The sequence below is a fragment of the Lepisosteus oculatus genome, chromosome 7 (genome assembly GCF_040954835.1).
Source record: "Lepisosteus oculatus isolate fLepOcu1 chromosome 7, fLepOcu1.hap2, whole genome shotgun sequence".
NCBI classification, from domain to species: domain Eukaryota; kingdom Metazoa; phylum Chordata; class Actinopteri; order Semionotiformes; family Lepisosteidae; genus Lepisosteus; species Lepisosteus oculatus.
The window spans coordinates 54,882,334-54,905,523 of NC_090702.1; the positions used below are offsets into that span (position 1 = coordinate 54,882,334).

Below are 23,190 nucleotides of genomic sequence, written 5' to 3' on the forward strand. Positions count from 1 at the left end.
GTTTTTGCAGTGCTGTTGTCGGCTACCTACAGTATGTGGATTTCTGGGGCTTTTCTTTTAATAACGTTCAAAAGCATCGAAGAATATATTGCACAAAAGCAGATCTGTTGAACACAACCCTTTACAGAGCTGGGACTGTAAAGCTTTTGAGAGTTTTGTGCTTTATTGGTGCCGCTGTAACCAAGGCACAAAAGAGGACTGATTTGCAGTGGTCTTTCAATAGACAGTGTTAGACAGAGTCACATCGGGCTCAGCATTCATTCGCGTGTCCATGGTCTAAGGACATGTTTTTGGGAAGACAGGCTTTGCCAGAACCTTAGGCTGAGGCTGGGACGTGTCTAGTAAGGGGAAATAAATTATTAATGGCACACACCAGCTGCTGAGCAAAGAATTTCTTGGCCTCTCGCTGCAGGAACCTTGAAGAGGATTAAGGCTCAGGAAAAAAAATTTTGGGAATAACACAGGACCCTTTGATAGAAAATTCTGTTGCAAAGAATTTCATCATTATCTTTGTGTGCAGTAATACAGATGGAGGGGAAATGCTAAATCTCCAAAGACTCTTTCAGGCAGAAAGTAACCTGTGGAAAGTCCTGAACAGTAGGAATACCTAGAAAGTCCAGGACTGTGAAAGCCATCGCTAATGGAGTTGACCTTGAGCAAGAGTGGAGAAAACAGCGAAAGCGTTTTGTCATCCCATTTTCAACCACAGGCTCCGTCACAGTGCTAATCTGGTCATGTGACCATATTCCAGTGCGGTTCGGTATTAACTCTGGCCAAGCTGAGCTCTGTACCCAAGTATCTGTGCAATCTGAATCTTTTATTTTTACTTGTAGCTACCCACAAGAAAAGAGGCCTGCGCATGTGGACTGTGCCCAGCGATTCAGGTAGATACATCACGAGGAAATGGACAGGGGTTTTAAAACCAAGCTATATATTTTCCTCCTCTGTTGTTTCTGTATGCTTTCTAGATGTTTTTACAGCAGTAGCCAGTGGCCCAGCAGAATTATTCTAAGAGCTGAGCTGCAAACAAGAAGACCTGCTGACACACCAGCTCCTTCGGGACCAGGACTGGCTGCGCTGGTTTCGTTTTGTTTAATATAGAGAGGCTTGTGTGCAACACTAGTGGTGCGGACTGTAGGAAGTCTCAGGTCTAAGATATATGGACAGTATGGGCTGTTCTGAGTCCCATAGTTACCCAAATATACCATATTTACCCCAATATAAGACACGCTTTTTTTGTACAAGTTTCAGGGTGGTTCAGTTGGCCTACAGTTTGTATTCACATACAAGTAAAAAAAAATTAGGGACATATTTACCACCAGAGTGCTGAACGGGGTTGGATTGTTTGCCCATACTGTAACGGACCGTCATTTTACCTCGTTCCAGTGTGTTGCTGGAATTGAGTGATTACAAAAAAACATGTATATTCATCTTCAGCTATACAAAATTAACAAGACATCGCGTTCAAGAAGGGGGCATTGCTGTCTGCTGAACAGCAAAGGAATCGTTAGGCTGGGAAGCAGTTATGCAGTCGCAGAATTTTGTCTTTTGAATCCCTCTCCTTTTTTCCTTTATTTCTTTAAAACCAAGATAACTTTTTTGAAATTTCAACAACTTCTGTTCAGAAAGGTAACTTGTGCTTTGTAACGTTTTTTTGTTTAATTCCACATTCCAAATTTTAGGTGTGGCTTATATTCAGAGATGACATGTATTCGGGAAAACACTGTATTTATTTCCTGTTCCAGGTGGTCCAGAGTCAATGAAAAGCTTTTCGCAACAACTGGGTACCCAGGGAAGATAAACAGCCAGCTGCTGATCCATCACCTGGGCCATCCACAGGCAAGTGAGCCTTCTGCTCCCTGTCGGGCGCGGGCAGCAGTTCACAGCCCGGCTTCGTGCTCACCAAGTTACAGAAAGGTCCCACACTAAAGTGCACGTAAAGTGTGTATGTCCAAGTCATATCACGCAGTGTTGTTTCATGCTTAAACATGCTGCAAACATTCAGCCAAATTACTTACATCATAGGATCGAAGAAGAATACAAAATGATCAGTTTTGAACAAAGCTCAGGACAGCCCACTGAGCCGAGTGTTAAATAAACTGTTATAGGTCACAGTATTACATCTTGTTTAAAACCTTAAAATAACATTATATCAACATAGCATAGGGATCTAGGATGGTACACTTCTGTGCTTTTTGGCAACAGGATGAATCATGTGTTTTTTTAAAGAAGTACCCAAAGACTAGAATTTCAATAAAAGCACACATCTGAAATTTCAAACATTTGGTGCCCCCCAATAATCTGCTTTTCATATCGTACCTTTAAAAGCAATCATGGATATGCTGATCTGATGAAGGTAAATTATACTGTTGTGTTGTGTATCGATAAGTTAATTGTTATTTCAATGTTGTTTGTGATTGCAGCCGGTGATGATTGGATCAGCTTCTGTGGGGGCGGGGCTGAGTTGGCACAGGACCCTCCCACTGTGTGTGATTGGTGGAGACCGGAAGCTTTTGTTTTGGATGACAGAAATGTAAAATCGGCTGCATAATATGTTCTGTTAAAATGGCTACAATTTCAATAAAAACTTTTTTTATAGAAGTGTATCAGTTAAACAATGAGCAGTTGTTCTTCTGTTCTTCTGAGAGTGCTTTGCGTGTTGCCCACAAAGGACAATAACAGTTTGATTAAAGAGAGCAGGACACGGATGTTTTTATTAGCTTTTCTTAGAAAAGTATTTCAAAGAACTTAACCACCGCTGTCCAGCCCAGCTGAGGGCGAGTCTGGGGTCAGTGCTCTCTGGAGTGGAATGTGTCAGCGCGCTGCACAGCAGATTCGTCACTTGCAGAGCAGGCTCCAAGTTCGGCACAGAGCAGGCTCGGTCGAGACAGACGCAGTGCACGAGGGGGGAGCCTGGGCGCGTTACTGGCAGGCTGTGGGTTCGAGCCCCAGGGGGGACACTGCTGTTGAACCCGTGAACAAGGCACTTCACTCATGTGGATTCATGAAAACACCAATACAAACATGAACAGCTTTGGATAAAAGCATTGGCTACATTATTAATAATAAAGTTCACATGAAATGAAGATGTTTATAACAACCTTCAAGAACCTGTGTTAGGCAGCACATGTTCCTGGGGTGGCAGAGGTGTGTATTTGTGCCTGTAAGGCTCACCTCTCTAACTCTTCCAAACGGGCTAGATGGGCCGCCGGCTCTCTTCTTGTCCATATCCGTTCTTCTCTTGTTAGGAAGAAGGTTTGCTCTTTTCAAAATTATTTTACAGCTGTGAAGAGCATGTTCGTGTGACGTGTGAATAAGCAAAGATATAGAAACCAGAGGAGTGAAAGGTGGTCAGATCGACGAGGAAAAAGAAACCCCTTCACAGAGCAAGTGAATTGCCCCAGGGCTAGCATACGCAATGAATGCTCAGCTAAGTAAGGAAAGGTAGGCAGAACGGAACACTGTTGGGGCTGTGCCTAACTTAAACCCTTTTCTTCCCCAGTGCCATAACCATAGAAGTACCTTAAAGTGTGAGACGGCATCTCAGGGATAGAAATGGATCCATTTAGAAGATGAAAAGGCATGAGCACATGTGCTCTGTTACTCAGATGTTCAGGAAGGAAGAAACACAACAATGGTAAAAAATGATCCAGTCTCCAAGGTACCAAAATTGAAGAGTTCCACATAGTAGGAGAATTTCAGACAAACCAACCTGATGGTGGATATGACACATGAACCACTTGCAAAGCATTGATTCAGTTTGATAGGCATTGTATAAGCTATACTGTAGCAAGTGAATGTAAAGAGTCACAAGATTTAAACAAGAAATGTATCTGGACTATCATACAAGACATTAGAAAACAGCTATAAATTGAATGGTTCGAGATTAATCTGAGGAAGCAAAAATACAACTGTGTGTACTACATCATATGATTTGCAAGCACTGTCTGGGATCTAAAGCATATTGCTGTTTCCAAATGTGACTTAAATACTCTCTTGAGCAGCACTCTGTCTGCAGAGTCATCAACACAGAGTGCGTGCACACTCACACATAGAACTGACAGCCTGCGGGCATCGTGAATGAGCCTACTGAGGTGGTCAACAAAACTAACCACACGGGTAGAAACTCACGAACAAATATTAAACGGCGTCAGTATTATTCAGCTACGTGCAACATGTGTCGATCCTGTCATCCCTTGAGCCTCCGTTCCAACTTCCTTAATGACAGGACAGTCCTCTCTCTCTGGTCCAAGGGAATTGCACTGGATGATGGCCCTACAATGTCTTGATTTGGAGGTTTTGGGGCAGTTTTGCATGAAAGGTTAACTTTGAGGAAGCACCCCTTTTAAGGATAGGTTAGTATTCAGTAAGGAGGGTAATAACATGAATCAAAGTAGCCAATAAGCCCCATGTAGCTAATAGTGTGATGCTGAGATCAGTAGGAGCCCCCAGTGAGCTTTCTAATCTACATTAGTGACCTAATCCTGGGTGGTGTCAGATAATTATTCAAAATTAGGTTGAGAAGCAAACCCCACTCATGTAGGAAGAAATGCGGTGCAGGTATTAAATGCAAATAAGATTGTACATTCTAAATGTCAAGCAGGATGCTTAGAATTGCTGTAAAAGGTTCTGAGCTGACATTCAAAGATCTCTGGACCCCCGGTGGCTTTAAAACTGCAACATGCTTCTGCAACCATATTCAGAGTACTTCGCTCAGTTCCAGTCATTATACTGCATGTCAGAAATACATTGGGAGGAATTTCAAGAAGGGCAGCAATGTTTTCCATTCGAAAGGAACGACAAACAATTGGCAAACGAATGAGAAGGATGTGATGGAGATGTTCACAGTCCTAAAGGAACACAATAACTAGCACAGCTTCAAGCTTAGCAAGGACACTGTGACCAGAGGACACAGACACAACACGCAAATGTGTTAAAGACAGAAAACACTGTAAGAGTGTGCGTGTGGCTGGTACACACAGAGATTAGAGTGTGGGTTTTTTTTTAATCGCATTTTGCCTTGGAATCTTTTAGGAGGAATGCAGCAAAAGTGGCCAAATTAGAAAAGTTTGATAGTGAAGCTGAAGTGCAGGTCATTTCTGGGACATTTAATTTGATGACGATGTGCAGACTGCACATTTTTAAAAACAGATTTAGCAGTAATAACACCACGTCTTTCACATTTGCCTCGTGAAATGACTGGATTCCGGGCCAGATCGGTCTTGTGAGGCACCTTTTTCAAAGACTGCAGGCACAGGAGGCCGTGTTGACACCCAGCCAAAAAGTGGGTGAACCCCCGAGCAGAGGGTATTTGAGGTCATGCCAAGAGAAGGAAACGGAACAAAGCTGGAAGAGATTTTTTCAAAGAAAACCTCAGGAAACTAAGACTGGGGGTCTTTTAAGGTCGTATACTGCTGGTTGGCAGGAACCACGAGGAGCAATTAGAGATTTCAAGGAAAAAGTGGAGGGGGAGGCGGGCTGGTCGGAGGTGGAAGGCTGTGCTTCAGTCAGTGTGCAGGAGCTGTCCGACACGGCTCTGCGCAGCGGCTGCCACACTCGGCCCCCCCATTTCACAGCGAGGAAAACAAACACGCTAGTTTAATAAAGGGAGGAGGACAGTGTCTCTTGTTTTCTCCTCTCTTTTTCACGCCTGTTCCTTCTTCACTGTCCTCACAGGTCAGATATCCTGAGAACATCGAAGGAGCAGAGACCTTCCACAGCACAGGTCGATAGGCCGTATTCATTTAGAGCCATTGGTCACTTACTGACTTGACCTTTTCTGTTCCGGATTGGAAACGTGCTTGACACGTGACACAATATGTTTAACGCAATGTGAATCCATTAAGAAATAATAGACATGCATGTGTGATGCGAAACAAAATAAATATTGATAAATATAGTCAAATATACAGTCAGCAATCCCAATTGAGCAGGATAATTGCTGTTGGAATTAAAGTGACTGTAGCTGATAGCTGTGAATTTTCATTTTTTGACCCAGTAACAAAGACTGACTGAGGTAGCGGTTTTCATTATCAGCACTTTTACTTTTAAATACGACTTCTACCTAAATGCCGTGTTTTTAATTTAAAATCCTGATGTCTTGAAGCCTGAAGTTCAATATTGGGCAGCCCCTTACAATGACTGAAGTATATAATATAGTATTGATGCATCTCACGTCTGTCTCCTGTTGTAGTGAGGCTGTTTGTTAATTCTGAATGCATATAAGCATGAATGTATACTTTACAAAAGAAATTTGTTGCATTTAGCCGTGCTTAATCTGGTACAATTACTTTCGAGAACATTTAAATCACAACTGTAGAATGTGCTACCATCTAGTGGTGGATTGGCATGATAGCATTTTGTTCATCAAAATGAAACGTAAACCGACGTCTTCGCGGAACACCAATTACAGGAATACCACGAAAAGAAAACGTCCTGACTGTGTGCAATTAAGCGATTGTTGGTTGACAGCTTTTTTGTGATTCTTCCAAAAAAAATCATTCCTCTCAGTGCTTGTTATATCCGGTCCTAGAAAGATTCGTATTGTAGAGCTACTGTATTAAGTTAGTCAGTTAAATTATGTCTGTGACTATCATTTGAGATTCTCCTGTGTTCCAAAACGGTGACATTTTAGACCTCAAAATAAATGTCCTTCTTTTGTTAAAGAGTTTAATCGAAATACGACTCTAACCAAATCTTACATTCTTTTCCCACACTGAGACCCTTTACTCTGTTATACTTTGCCTCTGTTAGTCAACGTTCACACAATTTTCAAACATATTTCACTCCGGACTCGCGTGAAGTACCAAACTATCTAGCTACAGCTGCCTGCCAATCCGTCAATACCAGCGAACAAAACAATTAATATTTAGTTAATATTTAAAATTTCTTAACTCTCATTTTCAATACACAAAAATGTTTATTAGCAAATAGCAAAATCACTGCAGTAATACATCGGGTGGGAAAACAGCAATTACCACGATACAGTACTGTGGTATATTCGCTCTGTTTTTTATCTTTTGTTTTATATATTTATATTCGCTTGGAAAATGCACAAAAGCCTGATTGTTTCCGGGTTGCTGCTAATCACGTGAGCTGCACGTGACTCCGCCGCGTGACGTTCCGCAAATAAAACAGGAAACACCGGAGCTTGTGTGATTCTCAGACAAGTGTGTGTTTCTTTCCTGCTTACAAATTAAAAAGTGCAAATAAAGACATGGACGAGGATGGACTGCCAATCGTGGGATCGGGAATTGACCTGACAAAGGTTTGTGTTGTGTAGGTCAAAGGTGCATGTGTTCTACGAAACAAAATGTGTCGGTGCCTGACAAAATGATTTGTCTATCACTTTGCGGTAACGTTTTTGCTGTAAAAGGACGTTTTTAGGGTGCAGTTGGAATAAGAAAATAATATGAAATTCGCAGTGTAGTGTAAGACAATTCGATGCAGTATTTTACTAAATGTGCACGCTCGACGAAGGCATATACTAAAAAAAACTACTACTAAAAAAGAAACACTGATAAGACGTTGTTTCGTGTTGCAGGTTCCAGCCATTCAGCAGAAGAGAATCGTTGCGTTTCTCAACCAGTTTATTGTGCACACGGTTCGGTTTCTCAACCGGTTCTCCACGGTATGCGAGGAGGTAAGTGCTGCTCCGCTTGTGTTAATTGTGTCGCTGGCTTCACGCTGCTCCGATGTGTTGTGCCTGTGTAAGATTGCACGGCTAAGACCACTTGCTCTGCCTGTCTGACACTGAAATATGTTACCCCGACATCCTAGCCAAGTTTCCTCCTATTAATCCCCATCTTTAAACTGGCTCCATCACTCTGCTCTCCTCCCCACTGAGAGCTGGTGTGTGGGGAGAGTACTGGTGCACTCTGCTCTCCTCCCCACTGAGAGCTGGTGTGTGGGGAGTGGACTGGTGCACTCTGCTCTCCTCCCCACTGAGAGCTGGTGTGTGGGGAGTGGACTGGTGCACTCTGCTCTCCTCCCCACTGAGAGCTGGTGTGTGGGGAGTGGACTGGTGCACTCTGCTCTCCTCCCCACTGAGAGCTGGTGTGTGGGGAGTGTAGTGGTGCATCATCCAGGTGGGGCTGCACACTGGTGGTGGTGGAGGAGAGTCCCCATTACCTGTAAAGAGCTTTGAGTGGAGTGTCCAGAAAAGCGCAGAAGTGTAACCAATTATTCTTCAGCTGGAGACCGGGACTCACACAATGAGACTGAGAATTCTCATGTGCAGCACTGTGTGTGGAACTCGCAACCCAAATCCATCATAAACTTTGCTCATCTTTTCATTATTTGCTTTTGTTGTGTATGTGTACACTACTGCACAGCGCATTGAGTTTCTTGAAAAGTGCTGATAAAATTATAATAATAATGTCATTAGCTGTTATAATCCACAGATAGTTAAGAGAAAGATGATTTTTGTCATTTGGTCTCTCTTTAGGGTATATTTTGAAAAATAAGGAGGTACCTACATCTACCATTTCCACTTCCCTTACAGTTTTTTCAACACTTCATTCAGTATGGTGTTGACGTAAAACACTGCATTTTCTCATCTGAATTTGTCCTTTTAATTATATTTTAAATAACAGCAGAGGAAACCCTTCTTAACAGTAGCGTATTTTTAAATTAAACTCATTTTGTACTGATATGCACAGGCTGTTCATTTGATAGACTATGCAAAGATTGTTTTCTCTACTTTTATAGAAACTAGCAAGTGTATCACTTCGGATTCAGCAAATTGAAACAACTCTGAATATTTTAGAAGCTAAGGTAAGTATGTTACCTCTCCATCAGACCCTGGTAACTATAGTTAAATATAGAGTACAGTTTCATAAAGAACCCTGATGCACACAGTGCATGTTACACTGTAACTTACAGTAGTGCAAAGTTAAGACACAGGGAAAGATTTACCACTAACACAGAAAGACATCGCCTGATTCAATCATTGCCATTGTCAAATGATTTAGATAGTTGATAAAGAATAAGTTAGTGTCTTTTATGCATTAATTAGAACCCCTCGTTCAACCATAGTTCTCAAGAACCCAAGTCCAGTTTGATTTCTACTGTAGGTTGAAGTGAAGATTAGAGACAATTTCAAGTCACTGATAAGATAAGATCACTTTATTGCCATATACAATTTCTTGTATGAGGAGTTTGTCTTTTCACATACCCCAGCTTGCTCTCTATGAGACACACAGACAGGGAGAGAAGCTGGGGGTCAGAGCGCAGGGTCAGTCATTGTACGGCGCCCCTGGAGCAGCTGGGGTGAAGGGCCTTGCTCAGGGGCCCAGTGGAGTAGGATTCCTCTGCCGGCTGTGGGATACGAACTGGCAACCTTCCAGCCACAGGCGCAGCTCCTTAGTCACGGAGCTACTGCACATTTAAACAAGTAATTGTTCAAATAAGAGAGCTAATTTGTGATGGCTAGGGTCTTCTGATTTGGATTCCAAAAGATTAATTGAGCACACGACCTGTTTAACTGATCACAGTGAAATTGTTCCAGGTCTATGGACACGTATGATTTATTGAGTATCTCATATTTAAATAATTTGGCCCTTCCTCTCCGAATAAGTTAGAAATGTGCAGATTGCTTAAAGTCACAAGGAAACAGTCAACACAGGGGAATGACAGTAACTGTTATTGTGCCACTTTCTGGGGGTTTAAAACTTTTACAACTTTAAATGGCTCACATTTCCAACGGGCGCTTTTATGTTGGTTTTCCCCTATTAGCTCTCCTCTATTCCTGGTCTGGAAGACGTGAGGGTGGAGAGGTCCGCTCAGAGACAGGTGTCGGAGCCCAACGGTCCAGTGTCCACGCCAGTGCAGGCCCCGTCTTCGGCAGTCCCAGCCCCCACTGAGGTGACTGCTGCCCGAGGGGTGACCCCAAAAGCTGGACTTTTGTTTGTTCTGACTTCTTGTTTTCATTCTTTCCAGTAGGATTCAAAATCGTTTAGAGGACATTTTGGGGGTTTGTTAGTTAGTTTTGTTTCTGAGATCTCTAGAGAGCAAACAGCTGGCCGGCTGTGAACGACAGAAGGGCAGGCATCACTTCCAGACCCTGAAGGGTGATCCCCCATTCCTGGAAGTGGGCTTCGACTAACCTCCTCGCCTCTCTGTGCCCCTTTCTCCTCGCCGCCGAGACGCGCATCGTAGCACTCAAGTGAACGGAGCAGGACCTTTTTAAACGTCCTTCCGTTTCGTGTTCACACAATGGACGTCCCGGCTCTTTTCTCCCAGCCCCAGCAGAGGCCAGCGGAAGCAGCGGAGCAGCCGCGCTCGGGAGCCGCCGGCGACGACGTCCTGACCGTTGCCAAGGACCCGCGGTACGCCAGGTACCTGAAGATGGTGCAGGTGGTGAGTATTTCCTGCTGCGCCCTGGGCGCGAGGTTCCGCCTTGAAAGTCAGCAGCTCCGCCCGGCTCTCATAGTTAGGAGTTTGTAGGCCCCTGGTGCGCATCTCCAGCGCTCCGGACCGGCGGTGTATTCGGGATCTCGCGGTACGGGGCCCTCAGGAAGACCTGATGGCACGAATGTGTTTAATTGCTTTGTCTTGACCCTTTTTACAGACCTTCAGCTTTTAATCATTAAAGGGGCTTGTAAATGGAACGGGGGGTCAGTGCAAAAGCCCTGTGCTGCGTCCTGTCATTCGAACGTGGTGAAGCTAATGGAGAGCAGGTTAAGGCGACGATGAAACAGGCTCTCGCGGAAGGACAGTGGCTTCGACCACTGAATCGGCGCGGATGTGGGCTTTGACAGTTCTCTTCTAAGAGACGCTGACCTGAATGATTTGATATTGTAATTGAGGCCTTGGGAAGTACGTTATACAAATTCAATGGTGAAGCCAGCTGGGTTGACTTTGAAGGATTTTGAAGGCATGCATCGGGTGCTTTCCTGATTCCAGAGCAGAAATATCTATATCGTATCTTTGTGACCAGAATTGTACACACTGCAATAACAGTAGTTTTACTATTTTACTGTAAGATTGTGTTGAAATGCGGTCTTACTGTTGCCTTGATATCTTTTAATTGTCTCTGTTTTTCTACTGCGTTTGCTGATCTTCCTAATTTGGTATGATCTGCAAATTTGAGTAGTTTACTATTTTGTTATCTAGATCATTAATGGAAGACCTCTGGCCTTAATAGATCGCTTTCATGTCCCACTAATTATTCATACAAATTTGAGCATTTACTCTGCCTCGGTACCCTCTGTTTCCATTAGCCAGTTAACCTGACTTCCCTAAAGTGCCAGGTTACTGTATCATAGGCTCTGTTTGTAGCTGCTGCTGCAGGTTTAAAGGTGACACTCTTCCAGCGGGCCCAGGGCTGCCATGCCAGCACCCGCTATGGAGACACTATGCTGTAGATGGCACTTTCCTTCTCATGAGACATCAAACCACGGCCCTCACTGCTGGGCGGTTACTGATCTCGTTGCAGTGCTCCTCGAAGCAGGGGTATCCGGGGCAAATTCCACCCCGGATGTGTACAATCTGGCCTCCCTGTTCCTGCTTAATTCAACTGGAGAAGCAGTTTCTTCTCCACCTGGTCTGCTGTGTATTGGAACTGCTGGTGCAGAATGTGTGTCTCCCAGGTGGGGCTGCTGGTGCAGCATGGCCGCTGTGTGTCTCCCAGGTGGGGCTGCTGGTGCAGAATGGCCACTGTGAGTCTCCCAGGTGGGGCTGCTGGTGCAGAATGGTCTCTGTGTGTCTCCCAGGTGGGGCTGCTGGTGCAGAATGGCCCCTGTGTGTCTCCCAGGAGGGGCTGCTGGTGCAGCATGGCCGCTGTGTCTCCCAGGTGGGGCTGCACCTCAGGGCTGGGTGAAGTGCATTGGAGAGCTTGAGGATGAACAGGGCTGTCTGGGAGGAGGCGATGGTAAGCTTGCCCAAGTGTAATATGAGCTGTGTTTGTTTCAGGGTGTTCCAGTCATGGCTATAAAGAACAAGATGGTTTCTGAAGGGCTGGATCCTTCACTGCTGGAGTAAGTTTCTGCTCCTTCTCTCTCGCGTTCTCGGCGAGCCGTGCTCTCCAGAGCATTCACATCTGTGTCTCTGGTTTTGGGGACCCGGGTTCGAGGCTCCCTTGGCGCCTGCAGTGTAGGAGCTCGCAGCCGAGCCCGAACCCGGGCGTGAGTCCACGCACACGATCCGGGTGCACGGCCGAGCTGAACCCCTGCTGTCCCTCTCCGTCTCCCCCTGCTCCAGCACCCCCGACGCCGCCATGCCAGACGCGGGCGCTCCCGGCGCGGGGGAGGAAGACGACGGCAGCTCCGGCAGCGAGTCCTCGTTCAGCGACTGAGGCCTCGTGGCGGCGGGGGGGGCTCCGCGGCACCCCCTCTTGACTGCAGCGTGCAAAGGCGGCCGGCAGACTGGAAGATCCGGGAGAGACGCCACTGACAAGGACGGCCGAGAGAGAGCTTGGCCTTCACGCGGGTTCGAATCAAACGATCTACAGGGTCTCTTACCGAAAAGAGTCTGAAGGAGATTTCTGCTGAGAACAGCTGATTAGCAGTGTTGACACTAAAAGAATGTATTGCTCTTGTTGAAATCTTGTGGTCTGCAATTTTCACATCCAATCACTTCACATCTAATCAAGAACATTAATGATCTGATGGTCTGAGCCCAGCTTTTTCTATAGGCAGGTTTCCAGTCCACTTGACTGTATCACGTGAAAAGAAACACCAGAGAGTCCATTTTGATGTCCTAAACGCTGGATAGTTTGTTCTAAACCAGTTACTTTCTCTTTAAATTGTGTGTCATGGTTCTTGTCTAAGATATTTATTAACCCTTTGTTTAAAATGACTGAGTTTTATGTGTACGTGTTTAATCCTGGCTGTTTTTTCATTAACCACTGTTCCAATTATAAATGGACTGTCTGTGCGGTGACAGGCAGTACGGATTTGACCCTTTCAGTACTGCCCATTCATCTGATGACCCAGTGTAACTGAATGTTATCATTCACAGCTGAAATGTGTTCTTGCAGATGGCATGGTGGCACAGAGGTCAGCATCGCAGTATCACAGCACTGTGGCTCTGGGTTCAATTCCTGGGGTGCTGTCTGTGTGGAGTTTGCATGTTCTCCCTGTGTTCAAGTAGCTATCCTCCAGGTGCTCTGGTTTCCTCCTTCAGGCCAAAGGACCTGGTATGAGTGTGTATCTGTGTGGCTGCCCTGCAGTGGATTGGTGTCCTTTCCAGCGAGTATCCTGCCTTGTTCCCATAGCTTCCCGGGATAGGCTCCAGGCCAACATGCCCCTGAAGCAGATAAGTCTGGAGTGAAGAGCCTTTTATTTGAGACAATGAGATTGTGCTCAGAACAGTAGAAACCTTTCTGATGAGTATTGAACTTGTAAAGACTGAAAGTCTTCGGTTTCCCTCTTCTGGGATGAGTATAGTATTGGGTGGAACAGGAGCATACAGTTCAAGTGGAATTAAGAACAAATGTAGTTAGTCCCCAGAATAAAAAAATACTTAATGTTTTTTTTTTCTTTTGTATTTATGGCCTGTTTTCATGTGCACTGTTGTAACACACGGTGGGAGGTTGTTTTGAAAACCTTTAATGATGATGAAACACTAGAGCCTTTATTTTGCACTAACAGAGTACAAACTCTTCCGTAGCTTAGAGGACAGGCCAGAAAGAGTCAGCTGTGGACCAGCTGCCCACGGTCCGTTACTTTTGCAATCTTCTGATCTTACCAGGTTGTCCAATTATGGTTTTGTGCAGTGTGTGCATAAAGCTTTATCTCATGCATATGATTATCCATTTTAATAATTTTTAAAGATAATGAGTGAGATGCCTTTATAGAGCAATGATTCAGACCTCAAGTCTGCAGTCTGAGGTCACTGCTCACTGAAAATCTTGCCTTCTTCCTCTTCGCAGCTGGCAGGGAGCCCAGGTTCAGGTTGTAAAGGTCAAAACAATTTGAAAGTCAAGACTGCTAGTTATTTTATTCTAGCTATGGAAGAGACTGCAGCTGGATTTAGATTTGCTACCTTGCAAATGTTGCAGCTTTGAATCTCAATTCTTACATAGCAAAATTGAATTGTGCCGAATTGTCTTCATTGCACCAGCTGCAGATTTAGATTAGAAGACCTTTATTATCCCAAACCTTTGAAATTCATTTGGCACTGTTGCTTCATAACCATCACCAATAGAAATATGCATACAAGTACAGAAAAATACAATAAATGCACCTGGAAATCCTACAAGATATATCATATAACTCTACAGTTATTCAGTACATTTGAACAATTAGGGGATTGTAGATGCAGACGTGCTCCTCTGACAGTGTCGCTATACAATATTATGGCCACATTCTGCACCAGGAATAAATGAGCTTCCATGTCTGGTGGTGTTTGTGTTGCAAAAGATGGCAGTTCCACCTTCTGCTGTATCTACACAACCTGCTATAAAGAAGTTGACTTAATGTACATCTCACTTTATCTTTTATTTTTTTCCTTCAGAACCTTTTTATTCAAAGACAGTCATTTGGCTACTGTAAATAATTCTACTGGCTTGTGTGACAGCTTTCTCCAGTTTATTCTGATCTCTCATCCACATGTCACTCTACACTAATGAGGCAAAAGAGGAGAATTCACTAGACCGCACTATTGTATTACAGTAATCAAATCTTTAGTGGAGAATTCGTTAAACGTTTTATAAAAGACAGGTTTAAAAGTCTTCAATGTTAATTTCAGCTTAATCTTATTTTGCCCTCTCTGGAGGCATTTCAGTCTTAACACTTGATACAGTGGTCATCTCAATTCTAAAATTTCAGCTGATAATTTATTAAAATGGGTTTCCTGCTTCAATTCTTTTTTGTCTTATACACTATACCAACTTCAATAATCTGCCCATACATACAGTACATACTGAGGACAGGCTCAGTGATCACAGCCCAGCCATGGACACTGGACACAGACTGACCTGGCTGCCCGGAGAGGACAAGTTCTTTGACCACAGCTTGGACACAGGCAGACCTGTCTGCCCGGAGATAACAGGCTGCTCTGGGTGCCAGCTAAAGAAGCAGAAACAGATGCACTTTCTGCTGCACTGTGAGTCCTACTCTGGGCCAAGACCAACATTCTTCCCTAAAATAACAAATCTCAGTCTCGGAATTCACACGCCAGAATCAGACCAGCTTTGATCCTACAGGGATAAGAAGGTCAATAGAACTGCAGGCCTGTATGTGATCTCCTGTCACCGTCTGAGGACCAGAGAGCGAGCCTGTCTCACAGTAAGGTTGTATGTAATGTATGCTGTGTCAACTGTACCTTCTTTGGCAACACTGCAACTCAGTGGTCATTGCCTGTAAAGCTCATTGAGTTTAGTGTTATAACACTGCCTTGGGATGCTGAGTCATTCAAGAGCCTCCTTCCATTCCTCTGGAAGTTTCAAGTTTAAAAAATGAAAAGCTCCTCTTCGTAACCCAGGTTGAAATAGAATACTTATTCCCTCATCCTTTCTGGTCAGAACCACACTTTGCTAGCTTCTTCAGCCTCGTATGAGCTTAAACCCAGGAGAGAGCAACAACTCTGACTAGTTGGAAAAGCTATTGATTAGCTTGGATCTGGTGGAAAGAAAGGCCTTACAAATCAAGAATACAGTTACTACAGATACATGCAGTGACAATAAATTACTCCTGTGGAAAGTCAGTTAAGTAAAAATATTGTTCATTTAGTCATTATCATCATAGATTAGAATCTCCAACATTGTCCATGCATCTTGTCCTGCATGTTCCCAGCTCTGTCCACAGCTTAGCTTAGTTTCTCCACTGCAGAATGAAGCAGTTTCAGGTCTTCTCTCATCTGACTGAGGCCACCCTTCACTTTCTGGAGCTCGTCTAGCACCTCAACTCGACAAGTGAAGGGATCGTAACGAACTGTGAACTGTTTCTTTATCTTGGAGGAATACTGCCTGTGCACATGAGACAAGAGGAATACATGTAAAATATTTTAAAACACATTAAATCTGCAATACAGTACTAGGCTTAAGCCTAGTAGAGGTATGGAAAACATTGCTATTTCTCTCAGAATCAACTGTCCTAAATTTAGAGCTGTCTTCCAGAGACTTTGCTGTAACAACCACGAAACATGTATTAAGCCACCAACGATTTTCTATCCTCTTTATCCAATTCAGGGTTCAGGGGAGCTGCAGCCTATCCCAGCAAGCAACAGGTGGGGTACACCCAGGACAGGACATCAGTCCATCTCGGGGTGCACACACACACACACACCAGGGCCAATTTTCCAGAAGCCAGTTAACCTACCAGCTTGTCTTTGGACCTTGGGAGGAAACTGAAGCTCCCAGAGGAAACCTACATGAGCACAGGGAGAAAGGGAGAACATACAGACTCCACACCCAAGGACCTCCTAAACCCAGGGCCTCAGTGCTGCAAGGCAGCAATGCTGACAACTGCACCATTGTGCCAATATATTAACCCCCTATATCAAAATTAAAAAATAAAAAACAAATGAATCTAATAAGAAAATGCAGTAGCACTCGAGTCAATAAAAAGTCAGTAGGATGGTATGCGCTTGTAGCTATTGAAGTCATACTTGCAATTGTCTCTTATAAAACTTCAAGGCTCTTTTCTTGAAGGACAAAAACGGCTTGAGATAAGAGCAGTCAAGGACATTTTCTCAAACAGACAAGCAAAGTTAACGGACTGCACCATCATCATAAAAGCATGAATACGATGGGTGCCTGACTGTCTGAGTGCTACTGGTTCCACGGGAGCTGGGATACTCAGGAGGCCAGTTATACAATAAGCATTTATTGTGTTCACAACTGGAGTCTTTTCTAACACAATTATGGGAATCCTCACAGGAAGGGTTAGTTACAGATATATTTGAACACCTGGTCGTTGTATAAAGCTGTCGGTGTAACGAACGCAAAGACCAGTATTCTCATTTCTTCTTTTTGGAAATCGTTGTGTATTCATCTGGACCTCCGGGACTTCATTCCCACCCTGGGAAACAGGCCAGGGGTCCTCTGTGGACTTGTGTCAGGTTAGAGCCTATCAAACTACCAGAAGTTACAACCTTTCACACTCTTCTGTAGAACCGTCATATATCAGCCATCTTCAACGTGACTCTGCTTTCAGTCCACCAGGACTGTAGCCTTGAGCCTAGCACAGAAAACAACACTGTTATTTGCTTATTGATCTGTGATGACAAAATCATCTCTACAGGAAACATGCTTTTAACATCTTCCTTTAATCCCACTTGTTTGAAAGGGCAACCTTTGCATCTTTATACCTACTGTACGATAAAAATGAGAACCATTTTTCTCAAAGAGTCTTGTGATTTCCTCTCTGTTGCCCCATTTGGGCTCTGCGGTTTTCCTTTGCTGAACACATCTGTGGAGCTCCTAGAGCAGGCGGTCTCACCTCAGCTTGGTCTTGGCATCCTCGAAGCTTTCGGACACAAAGTACACAGGCTGGTACGTCTGGTCTTGGTAGGGTTGGAGGGCGGTCACCTCTGGATTGAAAGGCTTGTATTCAGGCTCGTTAGAAAGCGCGTACTGAAAAAAGGACATGGACCTGAGAGAAGGTACCTCAAAAACACAGTGCTAAATGAGAACAATTACAGCCGTTATTGTACCACAGCAAAGACTACTCGGTGACCTCAAGATCAACACAATGACAGAGCGGACTTTGTTGTGACTATATAATGAGCAACTGGTCATGTGTCTCTGAAGGGGCACATCAGGGTTTTAACACTCACCAGAAGTTCCCCATATGATGACAGGAGGCCAGCTCCATATGCTTTAACAACTCCATTCTGCTTGCAGAGTCCAAATTCTACTGTGAACCAGTACAGCTGGAATACAGGGGAAGAGGGACTCACCAATTACACAGGAGAAGCAATACAGAGGTTACAAGAAGATGAAAGAGTGTCCATACCCCAGTGTGAGGGCACCCTCTAGCACACCTAATACAATCAAAGTTTATTTTACGACAAGCAAGAGCACCAACGGACATCTGTGTATAATAGCTACAGTAAAAGTTCAAAACAATTCATAACATACCAACTCTATTTACTCTTTCAATATAGGCAGGAAACGTAGCAAAGAGAGGTGGTCATACAGCCCATCAGACTCTTTTTTTTCCTATGTTCTTCTTAAACATGATATCCCAAATTGCATTGTAAAAGTTACAGTCTGTTGCAAAAAGATCAACATACAAGCAAACTATCTTCTGCTGAAATATTCTTATTTCAATGACGCACAAAATTATTTTGATGTATTACAGATATTATTCACAGACACACTTTTATATATTCTCAATAATGTGTGGATTAACCTTCATTTCATACAATTTTGCTGCAGTTTGTGTCTGTATACAGTAACAATATGATGAACTGCCCAACAAGCAGGGGGCATTCCTGTCTAAAGCTTCCATTCCTTTTTTTTTTGCTCTTGACATCTGACGTTTTATCCCAACACCAATGTATCCCTTTAAATAAGACAGGGATAACAGTCATAGACAACGCTTTAAAAAAGTCCAATAATTTCAGCAAAAATTGAGTAATTGACTTAAATTTGAAATTAGCCCTCTTAGATAATTATCTGTAACTCATAATTAGCTCTGTTTATGTTTCTTTTCGCAGGTGCACTTACGGTGGCCAGTTTCTCAATGTCCTCGTCCGAGGCTCCCAGGGAGACGAGCCCGATCTCCTGAAAAACGACACCGCGGACAGTGGCTGTGGGAGGCAGAACTCTTGCGTGTCTAACAGCTGGAAGACTGACGACTACAGGTACCAGTTCCTCTCTGAACCGGGGGAATAACAACGCTTGTGTGAATCAGGAAACCTGACCGGCACCGGGACAACCTGTGCTTTGTGTAACGATACAAAGACTACGCGGGCACCTTCTGAGCACAACGCCGCCGATCCGCACTGACAGATTCTCACAATATGAATCGTCAGCGTGCGGTTTGTACGAACTGCAGAAACCCGCGACTAACGCTGTTTATCTTACCTGTGAAAACTTGGCAAATTCCACGTCAGTCAGCATCGGGACGTGTCCGAGCAGTTCGTGGCAGCAGTCGCTGAAACGGGGCCAGACGCGCAGTGTAAATATAGCTTTCACTACATGGGGAGCAGAAACCGCTCGTATTTAAGCACATGACATCTGGCAACTTGTGTCAGGGAGCTCCTCGCGTGTTTAAGTGAAAGGGAGAAAACATCGGGTCGCTTAACGATATTAAAAATCACGAGAAACAAAAAACTAACCTTTATATACGTATGGCAAACCTGTTTAACTAAGGGAACAAGTTATAGGTTTATTCCATGCAGAAAAAAAGAAGAAAGAGAACACAACGTTTCGGCCGTGGAGCCTTCTTCAGGTGTCAAGACACTATAACTTGTTCCTTTGCAGCCTACGCATGCTGACGCAGCTACCCACCTGTTTAACTAAAGACCGCTAGATCGACGACATGAAGAATAATTCTCAGGGGTACAGTGCCCGTTTCACATTACCCCCGAGATATGCCTCATCTCCCATTTTGTAAGCGGTAGTTAGACAAACGGGGCTCAGTGTTGTGTCCTGGGATGACGGGCTTTCCGCCCAGGCGGTAGCCTGCCATGCGCCCGGTGCTTGCCGGGATGGGCTCCGGTCTCCCCCGCGGCCCTGTATCGGATAAGGCGGAGAGAAACGGGGCGGCTGGGAGGAGGAAAAGAGCAGGACTTACGGTTCTGGCGAATGCATTGGGGACGACGAGTGGCGGACGTACTGAGTGCACTGGAAGACGCGGAACGCCAGGCTGGCCAGGAAATCTCTGGCGGACAGCAGCCCGGCGGCGGGTCGCAGCTGAAACCCCGTCTTTCCTAAGGGACGAGGATAGGGCGAGACACTTATTGAATCGATCTATCGTCATCTTACTCCTTACTCCACTTTCTCCTGAAACCCATAAACAAAGGGAAAGGTACTGTATGTGCACCACGCTGTATCCGATGTGCGCGATGATCGTGGCGCCTGTCCAGTGTGCCGAGGCCGCCGTGGGTGCGTCTGCAGCTGAAACACGTTCTGTGGAAGGGCAGGTTTGTGAAGTAGGATCTGTGTCTATACAATTAAAACGGCGTGACTTCATTTAATGAATTTCCATGAATTTCCACACGGAAGAGCGCAAGCCCATCCCCTCGCTTCGCGCGTCGATATACCTGTAACGCAACGGGGGCTCAGGCGGGCGCCCTTGCCGCATTAGGTCGGCCCCATCCCGACTGAGGCTCGAACCCGGGACTCCCGCGTCTCTCTGCAGCGACCCAGCCCCGTGAGCTAAAGAGAGATCTCTCCACAGCCCAGTAGCTGTGGTCCTGCTATCACAGGGAAGGGCGGTGACATCACCTGCTCTGGTACGCCGGCTCTTACACAGTGCCTGTCGGCCGTAAGCGTTACATACCTTTAAGGAATCTGGAAACGTCCCGGAGCTGTGGAATATTGTCTTCCCTGTATCCGCAATTCTTCTCCAGCTGCTGAAACCCTTCCACATACTGTTTGCAGGCGTGTGTGGGATAAATGCTGCTCAGGCTTCTGTACACCTCTCTCCTGGAGGGTTAAAGTTTAAGATAAATTAACAAAACACACACACACACCCGCACCACAGCGTATCACAGGCCCCGACGCCACGGCTCCATGACTGTGGATTCTCCTACAGCTCCGACTCACCAGGTGGCGATTTCCTCCGGCGTGTACTGCACAAAGGGCAGCGGATCACCTCTGAAAAGCAACAGACACCAGGAGGGGTATCAGCTCAACGGGCTTAGATTCTTTTAAACGTGTCCCTTTTAATCGTTCTTTCCCCGTTGTTATTTGTTAACATGCTTTGATGTACGTTTCAGAGTCTCTCGGCAATATTGGCTGTCTGTTTCTATCCTAAACATTCAGGGCCTTTGAACCATCTTTATTTTTTTTTATTTTCAACCCATATGCAGAGTTTATACCCACTGAGAGTACCTATATCACATCAATAACGGACGGCTGCGCTCATCGCTTTCTCTTTTAGTGCTGGATCTATATTCTCTTTCCATAGCGGCAACAGCAGGCCGTCCTGATGATGAAAGTCGTGAGCTGTATCATCGAAGGCGCGCCTCTGTACCAGAAGCTTGTACTGTATAATACAAGGCTTTGCTTTCGCAGGCTTACATCGACTGGACTATGGATCGCTATCAACAGTGTACAGTGAATGAACAAAAAGGTGCTTACTCTTTATGGCTGAAGGCCAGGTCAGAGATCTGCGATCTTCTTTTCCTGTATTCCAGATCCTTATATCCCTGTTATTGACAATTTATTATAATAATATTAAATTCTAACATATGCGAACCCACCGGGTGAGTTCATGTATTCGCTACTGGAGCGCCCGAGTACCTTTTACATGCTTTTCGCCTCTACGGAGCTGAACTTTGATAAATTTCCTGAAGTATAAAAATAACGCGACAGTCTGCTCACGGGTTCAAATTACTCAGTTTCTAGAATAATATGAAACGCTTGCGAATAACCTGAGAGGTCTTCAGATTATGTTTTAATTATCAATCATAATAACAAAATAGCGATATGTGCAATATACTGTATAAAATAACCAACTGACAAAAAAAAAAGGAATTAAGCGTCTTCGTGTTTGTATATTCGCGTTACATCCTAAATTTCCTAAACTTTCAAGGGGACCGACACAGGTGTACTTACAGGATGATGGTGGTCTAAATCCGGATTATATTTTGTGATCAAGTGATGACACTGGTCCAGGTCGCTCAGTTTTCTCGGAAACCACGGAACTGAATTAAATAAAGCAGATTTGCCAGGGTCAACATCATAAAAGCATAAACGTCTTTGAATTTCGCAACCACTACCCCTGGAGAAGGAGCAGGAGGAGCAGAGGTAGGAAGATAGGTAGGAGAAGATGAAGAAGATGCCGATGAAGATCCATTCTCGTTAAACTGTCATACACAACACTACCTTTCTCCTCCCGGATGCTTCTGACATCGTCTGCCACTCTTCTGAGGGCATGGATGAGGACGTCCGTCTCCGAGCTGCGCACCTCGCACCTCACGAAGAACTCCAGATCCTCCGCGCCCTTCCTGGGCTCCCTGCCGGGACGGGTTTCGATGTGATGAACCCTGGCTTCAAACGTCTGATGAATACAAAAGAAAAAGGTCGAAGCCGTCATAAAAATACATTTTGAATACATCCGATTGCTCGGTTTTCAAAATTATTCACCATGCTACAGCGGAGCACAGTTGGGTATTTATAAAAGGATATATATTTTAACGAAATAAAACAGACGTCATCTTCCTAAAATCGCAAGTCCACGGCAACACAGACACACACACACACAAAAGGTTGTTTCTTTACCTCAAAAACTTTGCCGATCCTCGACAAGCCCGCGTGTTTCGCGTTGCTGAGGGTGAAAAGTAGGTTTAGAGTAGCTTTGCCGTCTTTCTCTCCGACCACCAGGCCGTCCGGGCGGTGCGAGGGCCCCGGCTGAGAGAGGCCCTCCCGCTCCTTCCTGGCGTCCTCGATGAGGCTGCGCGTCCGGCCCGAGTACCGGCCGCCCTGGGCTCCGACCTCGGTCTTCATCGACTGCGGGTATGGGCTTGAGTTGCTCAACGTGGATTTTGTTTGAGGACGCGACGTGCCTGGGGCTCTAAACGGAATACTAAATGTTGAATTGAAGCAAAGGAGTGTTTACTCAAGTAAGAATGCCCCAGTGAAAATCCGCACCTATCGGATGAGGAACAGCGCCGGGGTATGGGGTATTTATCGGCTTCTCCCCACATTGTCTTTGTGAAGGTGTTACGCACACATCTGCGTGAGACATTGAGATTTTGTGCCCACGTCCCCAGTGAGTCACGACACTTGACAGGAAGCGTCTTTTTACTCCCCCCAAAAATAGGAACAGCTGACTTTCATGAGAGTCCACGGAAGAAAGAAAAAAAAATTACTTTTTTATTACGCAGAACATTTTTCACTGTAAATTCTATGCTGATTGGTTTCGGTATAATGTTAGGAAATACTTCATTGTACCGATTAGTTTGTTTGGGGAAAAAACAGTTACAAGACTACATTTTCGGTCTCTTACAGCGGACCTTGGACACATGCAAGATCATATTGAAAACATTGGGAAAATGCCGAATTAAAAGTGCACTATCCGAGGTGCTGAAACGCGTTTAAAATGTTTTTTTTTAAAATCTATTGATTTT

At 44.8% G+C, this 23,190-nt stretch overlaps 3 protein-coding genes across 6 annotated transcripts in view; 2 read left to right on the plus strand and 1 right to left on the minus strand.

Annotated features, from left to right (window-relative positions):
• Positions 1-2,621, plus strand: part of nup37 (nucleoporin 37) — a 39,395-nt gene extending 36,774 nt beyond the window's left edge. For both annotated transcript variants that reach the window (XM_069192811.1, XM_069192810.1), the window contains 3 exons: positions 834-884; positions 1,746-1,839; positions 2,424-2,621. In XM_069192811.1, the coding sequence (XP_069048912.1) occupies positions 834-884; positions 1,746-1,839; positions 2,424-2,537 (259 nt within the window). In that variant the 3' untranslated portion in view covers positions 2,538-2,621. The remainder of the gene's footprint in view (positions 1-833; positions 885-1,745; positions 1,840-2,423) is intronic.
• Positions 2,622-7,096: 4,475 nt separating this feature from the next.
• Positions 7,097-13,474, plus strand: washc3 (WASH complex subunit 3). Its single transcript, XM_069192812.1, has 7 exons — positions 7,097-7,267; positions 7,544-7,642; positions 8,710-8,775; positions 9,736-9,864; positions 10,243-10,359; positions 11,914-11,978; positions 12,202-13,474. Exons 1-7 carry the CDS (start codon positions 7,217-7,219, stop codon positions 12,293-12,295), a joined length of 621 nt encoding a protein of 206 aa, XP_069048913.1. The 5' UTR covers positions 7,097-7,216; the 3' UTR covers positions 12,296-13,474.
• A 30-nt stretch (positions 13,475-13,504) lies between these two features.
• th2 (tyrosine hydroxylase 2) lies at positions 13,505-23,037 on the minus strand. Of its 3 annotated transcripts, none has more exons than XM_069192807.1 (12): positions 22,343-23,037; positions 21,947-22,121; positions 21,677-21,765; positions 21,200-21,267; positions 20,663-20,713; positions 20,397-20,542; positions 19,689-19,824; positions 18,977-19,046; positions 18,617-18,673; positions 17,722-17,817; positions 17,385-17,518; positions 13,505-15,910 (listed from the first exon to the last, which is right to left on the minus strand). In XM_069192807.1, the coding sequence occupies exons 1-12, from the start codon at positions 22,565-22,567 to the stop codon at positions 15,751-15,753; spliced, it is 1,407 nt and encodes a 468-aa protein (XP_069048908.1). In that variant the 5' UTR covers positions 22,568-23,037; the 3' UTR covers positions 13,505-15,750. The 3 variants fall into 3 exon arrangements, with proteins under 3 accessions (XP_069048908.1, XP_069048909.1, XP_069048910.1); XM_069192809.1 differs by having other exon boundaries at positions 15,826-17,123; XM_069192808.1 differs by lacking the exon at positions 18,617-18,673.
• Positions 23,038-23,190: the final 153 nt, after the last annotated feature.